Source organism: Opisthorchis viverrini, assembly GCF_000715545.1.
Source record: "Opisthorchis viverrini unplaced genomic scaffold opera_v5_35, whole genome shotgun sequence".
In the NCBI taxonomy this organism is placed as follows: Eukaryota; Metazoa; Platyhelminthes; class Trematoda; order Opisthorchiida; family Opisthorchiidae; genus Opisthorchis; species Opisthorchis viverrini.
In genome coordinates, this window is record NW_008751691.1 from 1,920,729 (window position 1) to 1,931,560 (window position 10,832).

A 10,832-nucleotide genomic window follows, 5' to 3' on the forward strand; every position below is an offset into this window, starting at 1 on the left:
GACACGGCCATTGCATATGCACTGCTGATGAGCTCTAATACGAGCGAAACTGGACTCTAGTGCTTCGCCCCCATCTTTGGTGTGGATTCACCAGAATAATTGCGCCAGGACAGAAGGACGGCTGTTCAGACGAGGTGATGTGAATGTGAACCGTCCAGTACAATCACAAGTGGTTAGCCTCTAAGGGGGGACGTGGGCCTGGTTCACCAAATCTATTCGGGTTTTTATTGGTATTGGGCAGCGTTTCAGAATATTTTTCCGCCTTATTTCACCAGTGTCAGTCAGGATCGTATGAAATCAAATTCCAACGAATGAACTCACTTTGTTCAAGCTCGTACGTATCACCATAGGGGATTCGTGCAGCATCAGCTGAAATGCAAACGAATGCGGCAGTCCGTGAATTGCACCCTCAGAACTTTTATTCGCATTGTCTTTGAGGCAAGCAGCTTCAGATCACTGTGATCACCACTTGTATGTAATGAACCCCAACAATGGAGAATACAGGTGTGAGAGAAGTCCGTACTTCTAAAGCTGTATTTCAATTACTCAACAAAAGGATGGGTGCAAAACTCGCTCCATTGCATTGCATTTTACTCGTACACCAAATATGAATGAGCTAGCTCCGAGAAACCCTTGACTCATATGTTCAAGAAAGTAGGTGATTGATTTCTATTCCATTTCAGACATCTTTGAGCAGGTGGGCAAAACGGTCGGTGGATTATGCTAACTGATTTGCCAACGGACGGGCAATACAAAGACGTAAATCTGTGTGGCCACAGCCACAGTGATTCAGCTGAATGCCTCTTCATGTTGATTGGTCAGAGTCCCGAAAAGCTCACTCAAGCGGGGAGTGATCTTTCAGTATCCCAACCTCAGGTTCTTGATAAGGCAATCGGTCAAGTAAGCACTAGGTTACCACGATAATTCAGTAGCGGAAGATGACCGGTGGCTAACAATGTGCCTTACATCATTGAAATCAGGTTATGACAACCAGGAAACAAATGTTTCTGTCCATAAAAGCACCGTTTCTAAGCTGAGATGGAGTGGGAGGCCGAACCTAACCAATAAATGATTGTTGAAAACACCAAAAATCATTAGATTTCGTCGCATTGTNTTTCATCGCATTGTAACCGTAACTGACGTTTCCTGGGAACAGAATGACCATTTTAGAGGAGGCATCCACAGAGTCGGCTAATTACGACATACTTGTAGCGTAGTGGAAATACGTCTAAAAACACTGGGTTAAGAGGGAGCATACTATATGAAAATTTCCAAGTTTACCTGAACCTGATCGTCCAACAGATTGAAGAGCCCTGGTTTGTCCGCGACTCCGCAAGCTTTCGCTGGCTGCCATTCGACCTGTTGCCCGACGGTAGCTTTCTAAAGGAGTAAGTCCAGGAGCCCCAGATGGTATCCTGGCTTGTGCTTCTTGTCTAGCCAATCCAGCGCGTCGTTGTCTCAGCGCCCGCAGCTCTTCGAACAGTCGTCGTTCTTGGTCACTCAGAAGAACTCGTGTTCGCTGGAGTTCATCCCTTCTTCTCTGTTCTGCCAGCAGTTGAGGATCCGACAGGAACTCCCCGGTTTGTAAGCCAGTATCAGCAGCCAACAGGGTCTGAATTCTTGCCGCTGTAGAAGGCTGTAGAGACATTGAGGTCCGGGCTGCCAAAAGCTCGAGATATAATCGCTCCAGTTCTGAATCAAGAAGGGGTGGTTGTTGTTGTTGCGCGGTGACATTTTGTAGCGAACCTAAGCAGGTGAGAAGTGTAAAAATGGCTCGCTCATTCAGCAGTTCTTCTTGGTAGATAAACTGGCAAGAATAAAACGTCCTTATCTTGCTTTAAGAGCACATCCTGTATGGTCCAACATGACTGATGAAGACCGGCACGGTTAAAGGGTCCTCGTTTGGTTCAACGCATTTCTCAAAGGCAAGCCGATTGAGGCTTGGCAATATGTAACATTAATATTGCTTGAAATCCTATACAGCAGTGACGTTTCCAAGGAGTGCTTCGCAAACTAGACTGTACACACTCCTCAGAAATGTGAGAAAAATCAAGTGGCGGTTCCTTCCAACGACAACAAGCTGTCTCTCAAATTTTGGTATGGATTCTTCTTCATGGTGAAACAATGTCATGTTGCAAGGTAACATGATTCATGTGACTTCACTATGCTAAAACGGATCGTGTTGAACCTTAGGACCAGCCAGATGGAGCATACACTCGGAGAGCGTAAGACCACAGTCTGTCATGTAAATACGCATATCTTATTTTAAGGCAAAACCCAAAGATCTGCAAACATACTGGTTCCATAGCGTCCTTTCTGGCAAACGCAGCTGCAAAATATGGAAAATAAAAGGATATCAACAGCCTCACTGTAGGTACTAAAAGGGCACAATCTGTGATTGGTGAGCCAAGTTGGCCTCAAGGTCCTCACGTGCCTTTTTTGGTGAGACAGAGGGGGTAAAATAACCTGCTCAGCTGTTTCCGATACTCTTGGGCGCGTGTTTTTAGAACGATTTGGCGAACTCCGTAAATCATACTGAATCATTCTGTCGGATTGATCTGGTTGATAGTATCGATCCGGTGAGCAGTGACCACACTGGTCACGTGCCCTGTTTCACTCAAATTGCTTGGTTCAGGCTCACGAATTCTCTCGGACAGACACATAATCATGCAACCACATAAAATTTCTCAACACTAGCCATAAACAAGTCACGGACCGGCAATTTTCTCCTTGAGGTTGGTGCAGATCAGTAGACCCCACTAAAATTGACCCCCACTAATTGACCTGTATTGAATGTCACTTTCAAGGCAGCGGTCAGGGGACCGGTTAGCTTTTCGGAGCTATGTCACTTTGGTATTGGTTTGGCACTCGCTCTTAGGATAGAAATGTCCACTTACAAAATGGTCAGGATTTTGACTACGGCCGGTGCAGATTCTACAGGTGCTGGGGTCCAGATATTTCATCAGGTTCTTCTTATAAATCATATCCAAAAAGCATTATATTTTTGGACCATGTATGTCTCCGGTGTATGGCCTTGAAAGTGATCTGTCTTGACACCTAGTAAGTTTTCCATTTTCCAACCGAACTAAGATCACTTCACCCAGTTCCCATAAATTCTGGCTTGAAACTGTAAATTATGATGGACCACGCTTCAAATGTTTCTTCAACACAGACCCAAGAGGTTCAATAAACGGCTGTCCCACCTTTTTCAATGGTAAGTCTACTTGTTTACAGTGAAATTGGTTGCTTGTGGGGGGGGGGAGGCGTTATTCCTTTTTTAAGTCTTACAACGAAGCCCAAAGTATTACTCCACTAGCCTCAGTGTTTCATTGTATTAAGGTTATCATTACTCAGAGGTGGGTAGTTTATTAGTTGCTTGCTTGGCCGGCAAAATGCGTCGCCCATTTCTCGTCTTCGTCAACTCATCTGTTCAACTAAAACCAATGAAGCTGTTCTTCTTTAATAGTCTTTGTCCGCGAGGGCAAGGAAATTAACCCCACCGGGACAGAAAGAGGGATGTACAAAAAGGAGTAAAATGAGTGCATATTCCGCAAATCCCATAATTACTTAAAACTAAGCAAACATTTGTAATGTACTACTCATAAGGTTGCCGAAAATTTGTCGAATGAAATATGAAGTGGCCTGGTGCAGCACATTCCGTTGTCTGGAAACGAGAGATTCAGCTGGGTTCCAGGTGAGTTTCTCGAAAAACCAAATTAGTTTGCAAATGAGTGTATGTTCGCTAAGCAAAAATTTGTTCAGCATGTTTCAAGTGTTTGGTAGCGCGACCTGACTCGGAAGTTCCGACAGGCAAGTAAACAAGAACGGACATCAGGTAAACCAATCACAATCAAGCGTAAAAGCATTCATCCGGTCAAATGGGGTGTTTGTGTAACGGTGGTCAACGCTGGTTCTGGATTTTAAAGGTCTAGAAATCAAACATCCACTGCTATCGAGAATTCGCACTGCTGATGGACTCTACTGAGATCGAAACCGTAGTCCAATCCTACCGGGATTTCGTATGGATCAAGAGGAGCGATTGCGCCAGTCAGGGATGAGGACTTTTCGAAGGAATTCTCGTTCAGCTGTAGCACCCTTTCGATGCCTAACTGCCACGTCACACGAGGGAGGCACGAGGGATGGGATACTGCCAGGTTGCCCGAGCCTAGACAGGGGAATTCGAGAGGCAGAGGTCAGGTTCGAACCAAGGACCTTCCGGTCAGTAAATTCGCGCTCTAACCACTTGGTCCATCTCGCCCCAAGGAATTCTACAAATCCCGCAACGGCGATTCACACCAGCCTGTTGGATAGATAAACTGCAAGTTTTGCTCAGGATTGCATTGTCATTGGAAAGGCCGGGTTTGAACTTTGGAAATCTAGCATGTGAGACGAGCATGTGACCAATAGTCCACCAGAGCACGCCAGCCGCGGCTGAATTATCACGTTTGAGCAGGCGAGTGTACTTGAGTGATGTGATTGGTTAAGCCGACGCATCGGACGACTGTCCTGATTGGGTCGATTGTTTGATCCTGTTTGACTCCTGAAGCCAGCTGGACAACTTTTGATTGGCTTTAGTTGGTCCTCGTGAAGGCTCTACTGACGAATACAGACGGATGATTTGCTCTCCGTGTTTAGCTGACAGCTTTCTTTTAACAGCACCGGGCGTGAGTTGTCACAATCACAAAATTGATCGTTGATTTGTTTGCTAAGCTGAGTAGATCAACTCCTAGCAGTGTTCTCTTTATTAGGAGAAGTCACTCACCATCGTGTAGCATGCTATCAAAAACTCTGTAAAACTATAAACGACCTATCCAAAGTGGCGGGACGCTAGCATTCGCTCTTGGATGACCTACCTACTCCAGGCCTTGCCTGAGTCGGCAGATAGGCCAATCCTTGTGGAGTGTACTGGAGAGTGGGAGCCAGCGGTGATGGCTGAGCGGCGTACACAGGCACTCTTGGCAATGCAGGCTGTTCGCTGGGTGGCACGCCCATTGTCGCCGTGGGCAGCAGAGCTCTTGCCAAATTGGTCAGCGCAGTTGAAGTGGATAGGCCAGAAAGAAGTTGAGCAGCGTTGTTAGCAGATCCAGGAGGCACCTGATAGAAAGCATACGGAAATCTAATGAGGAACGTAGGGTGATCGCATGTATTGATCCTGTATGAAAACAGAAAACCTAAATAATAGGCGTGATGAATTGGCATGATCAAAACTTATGAAGAACAAATGCAGTGTCAAAAAAACACTCTATTGCGGACGAGAACTTAGATGCGTGGAGGAAAATATTTGATTAGTCTGTAAGGCCTTCAAACATGATTTTGAGTTGCAGTCTGGTTTCTGACAAGTGCGGTGGTACAATATTTGGAAACTTTTGCTTGCTTTCGAGTGCACCCGGAATAGATAAACTCCATTAGTCAGAAAAATAGCATCTTTGTGTTGTAACAGTTTCGATATGAAAATGACTCATTCGGTTTCATAGGCACTCCACATGGTCTGATTGTTCATTTGCTGTGAAAAGCCGCTCTTTGAAAGAATGTGGTAGGTGTCTTCAAAACTTTCTGTTAAGGGACGAAGATTGTTAGCCTTCCATCGGGATACCCGAGCCATCATTTTGCTATTTGATTTGTAGGTATTGCAGCTAGTGCCATGACAGCGGGCTGAAGTGATTGATGCTCCCGGTCGGTTTTAATTGCGGCTTCAGTCATATTGTGTCAAGAGGGATAGAGGATAGTGTATTGACATCCGGTAAGCCAGAATTAGGAGTCAGGGTGCGCAATGACGCGAACCACATTGAGGAGAGAGTCAGCCGCGACAAAGGAATATGAAATACGGATCTTTCGAGAACTAATACCATCTACACTTGTCTCGGAGTCAACTAGTTCACTTCTGTGAATCCATGTGAGTGTGATTTCGCACTGTTTGTGCTCCATAGACTATGCACAACCTCCCTACAGCAGCAAGCCTATTTTCTTTTCCTTTTGTTATATCTGCTGATTCGTCAATCTGTGGTATGTGCTGCTGACCCGCTCCAGTGCCTAATGCCGGAGAAAAAAGACTCACAGAAGGGAACACAACCGCTATATTCTGAACAAGCGAGTGAGAGAGCGTGAGTGCATGCGAGTGCGAAAATACAACTGCATCAAGCTATTTATTGGAGGGACAATGTCTGAACTTGGTCCAATGCTGACGCACGCGGTGTGGCTTTGGTACGAGGTTGTGACGCGCTGCATATTGAGGGGGTGTTGTCTGTCCGGTTAACATCTAGCGGAGCTGAGAGTCTCGGTAGATTTCGGGCACTCAGTGGTTGCTTTCAGGAAGCTGACCTTCCTGTTAGTCTCAAATCAGGAAATCACTTTCTATAACTTTTGTTCCTCCATATTTCACGGTAAATTTCAAACCTGATCATGATCGACCAAGATTGGACAAGATTATTCGCTATCGTCTAAACGAACCACTTCTGCTTTTGATTCGGACTGCTTCATGTTGCTACCGGGAGATCCCACCAGAGCAACGACAATTACCCCACTAACCCGGCTGTGGGACAAGATCTCATAGGCATTCCAACCAATAAGAAGCCATCCAGAAGAGGGGCTTTATTGCGTGGTGTCCTCTATTAAGGCGGACCGCTGTGACATATGAAGGGTAGACCGTTTGTATGGTTCACATCACTTTCGAGTGAATCATGCCTGATTTTTACAATAAGTTAAAGTACGATCTTTTCGTGAAATTCTTCACCTTGTCACTTCTACCCAAGCCCCCAAATTCGTTCCGCGTTACCAGTATTTCCTCGCTAGAATATGTACGTATCATTCGTTTTAATGCCCAAAGGTTTCAAACAATTGCATCCAGGGTGATTCTCTCGAATTTTTGGATGCCGGCTCAACGCTGAATCTTTGCGTCCACTGAGCCCTTAGAATTTCGTCGGACAAGCAATACTGTCAAAGGAGTCAACACAAGATACAGTATAATCTTGGAATTTCTTACTTCAGCTTCTAATTTGGTATTTTTTGAAGAAATACAAGTGGAACGGAAAAAATGTACCTTCCAAAGAGATGCCATTTTTTCTACAGGATCCGTAGTGTTGATCCGGGTTAGTTGCGGTTGAGTACACAATCCATTTATAGAAGTTCCTTTTGAGGTCGATACAGATTTGTTAAAAAAATAATGGTCCAGCTGTAGCACTCTTTCGGTGCCTAGCTGCCATGCCACACGAAGGAGGCACGAGGGCTGGGATACTGCCGGGTTGCCCAAGCCTAGACAGAGGAAGTCGAGTGGCAGAGGTCGGGTTCGAACCGCGAACCTTCCGGTCAGTAAATTCGCTCTCTAGCCACTTGGTCCATCTCAACAGAGGACTACTTCGGCGAAGTACGCTGATTTACACGCGCATTTAGTTTTGAAGAAACACTCAAGTGGATTCACCCGGATGACTGCGCACATTTTGTGTTCACGTAGAACTCAGTCAACGGGAACTCGTGGACTGGTCCTGCCCTAACAAGGACAAAACTTTTGTGGGCCTTGATGAGACCGTGATTAGTATATCTCAGGAAGGAGTGCTTCTTTTTCGTCTCTTTGCGGCCTTGTTAAACGTTAAGAATACTCAACAAGCCTTGTCGTCGTTTCGGTTCTAAAGTTAAGTGTTTTCGAGAGAATGAGGTGCTTTCTCCGGACATCCCAATGTGTCAAAAAAAAAACAGATCGCCTAGTCAGAGTGGTTCGTAACCTTTTGTCCGTGAAAGGCACAAGGAGTGACTTACCGAGTCTACCAAAACCCATGACAGAGTTTAGACGATATCCACAATGTCATCCGTGGAATACAAATGTATGGATTTAGATATGAGTTTCGATTGAAGGGGGGCATGGATGGCGTTTGAGTACTCATACTAAGCACCTTATATTGTTCGTAATGTGGCTTACATGATCGAAGTATAACCTTGACAAATAGAGTCCACGCCCCCAGTAACATGCACTGAAGGAAATGAAGTAACAAGAAATGTCACCAAGAGAGACCGGATTCCTCTATTATTGTTTATGTTCTAGTTAAAACGGTTGCAGATTCGTGGACAATTCCAAATATTCGACAAAGATCGGCCTTGCAAACGAATAAATCTTCCAAACGGAAGCAAGTTTCCGGGTGGTCGCAACGTTTAGGCAAAAGCAACTATCTCAGAACTATTAACTACATTGTGACTGAAACTCGGCCAGCCAACTTCCAGATTTGTATTTTCACCGTGATTGTCGTTCTAACTAACACGCGGTTTCAGCTTGTGACTCGAATGATCAAAAAGGCGCATTACATGCTTGCTTTTGTAAGCGGAGCTTATGTCGTAAGCACGCATTTGCACAAAGTGTTTTTTTTACCGCTCCGTTGCGACGCCCATTGTGGCGCTAAGTCGGTCTAACGCTGCATGGAACACGGTCGAACCTGCGTACTGTACCGCGCATATAGTGTGCAGAGATACCGGTGCAAAGCGCCACACAACGGAGTTTTTAGTTCTGTTTCGTAAAGTCCTCTTTTATCCTTCCTGTCGTCCTTTGTTGAAAAAGAGAAATCCCGAGGACCTATTTCACCAGTTCGAACTATATGTGGTCGCGACCCCTCCAACAGAACAGTCTCATCATCTCAGCCAGGGATAACTAAGAGGTAAGGGCAAAGAACATCGATTTACTTGATTAAATGGTACCTTGTTGTAACTCAATTCCTCCTTCCATAAAGTCAAACGGAGATCACTCCATGAAGGGTTGATTGAGAAGCTCTGAAGTCCGGCGGTATGGTCATTCGTTACAATCTGGCTTGCGGCGCCAAGCATGTTACGCCCCAGTGAGAAACCAAAGCACAAACTAATGAAGTGCATAGCAGGATAACTAACAATAACTTATTTACATCAAAAGCACCGACAGTATGCACGGATTGCCTACTACTTACCTGAGGGTATTGCAGCCCGGGAAATGCAGCTGGCTGTCGCTGCTGTTGAGCTATAGCTCTCTGTACAAGGGTTAACAAATTGAGTAGATTGGTCCCAGTAGGTCGTTGAACGGTTGCGTACAAGGTACTATCAATCGGAACTGAGAGGAAGCAAAGAACGGAGGGATGTATGCATAGTGCGGAGCAGAATAACCTGGAATTTGCGTGTACCAAAGCTTGAAAATGTAAAAAACAAGTATCGTGAAAGTGTATGGTTTATTCGGTTAGGGAGTTTTTAAACGTTGCTTTTTTCTTACCATAACCAAATGATCATTTTGTTCGCTACGACGTACACAGTGTTCTCTGGATAAGTTCCAGAAGGGGGGAGGGCGAACTGACCGACCTGGTTTTACATTGTACCCCGCGGTTAGTGTAGCCGTGAAATGACGGCGTCAATCAATACGTATTAATGTCAAACTGTCCCAGGCAGATGCTGAATGCGATTCATACCACAGCAACACATAAAACGGACGATAGATCCACAATTCAACACCAGATAAATGGTCGGTTTTCTGGGAAGGGCAACAAGCACTCAAAAGTGACTTCAACGTTGAACAAACTGAATGGGTGACTCGAATAAAGGGCCTCAAAAAGAGACAAATGACGGGGGAAAGCTTGGAAACGTATGGACATACCCATGCCAGATACTCTGATTCTGTTTCTCAAGGTCTTTGCGCATGATGACTTATTCTTGATAACGATGAAATTGGCAGTTCAATATTTAGTGTATATAGTCGTTGTCCAACTGACCAAAGTACTTGAAGAAACCAGAACAAAAGGATTCCCACTTGAAGTATAACCCAAGAGATTACCCAAATCCCTTTCTCTCTGAAGACTATTGTCTCTTGAGGATATCCTCCACATACAGGAGGCACCTATATATGTCTAATGCACAAAAACCTCTGGACTTTGCAGGACACAACTTTTCAGGTTGTGTCACTTCATTGCCCTGGTTCGAGTCAGACATTAGAGGATTAGAGATCCCATCGCAGTTCATACGAACAGCTTTACCGTTCCAAAATGATTTTAGCATTTCACTATGAGCACGCAGCCAGGTCCGTTCTGTCCACTTGTCATGATTCTTCAGTTCGAAACCTCAGTGTGAAATGTAATCATGGTATCTTTTCCCGACAAGGAACCAGGAGTTTGTAATACACTACACATAAGGTTGCTGAAAACTCCTCGACAGCCCACGACCGGTTTCGCCCTATTTGGGGGGCTCATCAGGTAGGCGCAGTCCCGAGTCTCCGTCAACCTTATGTTCTACTTGAAACCAGGAATTTGGTTTTGGGTAAAAATTCGAAGTTATACTGAAACTAAAAAAATGAAAAAAACTTCCAAAGCGATGCACAGCTATTTAGACGGAGGGAATAGTTTTTGTCTGGAATAGAATCTGGATGCTTTTCAGGCCCAATTGTCACATCAAGTTCATTTTGCCTCCTGAGACCCATGAGTTATTCTCCAAATTGTGTGAAATCGGTAAGGGGTAGAATTTTCACTTCTTACGAAAGTGGGAAATTTTCTTCGATAATCACGCTGCTTATTGGCTGTTTGATTGGTCATGACGTAGGCCATTTTACAGGCATTTTAATTTGCCATAATCATGTCTGGCATCTTTGCCAACTTTTGCCATCGGCCTATCGATTTTGTTCTATTCAAATATCAGTGACGAGAGTACCAGTTTCGTAGCCGTGGTAGGTAGGCTTGATCTTTTGATTCAACCTCTTATGGAATCAAACAACCAATCTCAACTTACCATCAAGTACCGACAACTTTGCTCAGGCATGTCGCAATCTCCATACTTGTCTCCCCTTTATGTGGTTGGTCGGTTTGTCGACCAAATAACGATCGATACAGATGATCGCTAGATCGCAT

The 10,832-nt window shown here is 44.8% G+C and overlaps 1 protein-coding gene across 1 annotated transcript in view; it reads right to left on the reverse strand.

The window, feature by feature from the left end:
• Positions 1 to 10,832, reverse strand: part of T265_02757 (hypothetical protein) — a gene marked incomplete at both ends in the record, with an annotated part of 72,687 nt that overhangs the window by 55,224 nt on the left and 6,631 nt on the right. Inside the window, 4 exons of the mRNA XM_009167072.1 lie at positions 322 to 369; positions 1,282 to 1,746; positions 4,854 to 5,094; positions 8,919 to 9,058. Coding sequence (XP_009165336.1) covers positions 322 to 369; positions 1,282 to 1,746; positions 4,854 to 4,992 — 652 coding nt within the window. The remainder of the gene's footprint in view (positions 1 to 321; positions 370 to 1,281; positions 1,747 to 4,853; positions 5,095 to 8,918; positions 9,059 to 10,832) is intronic.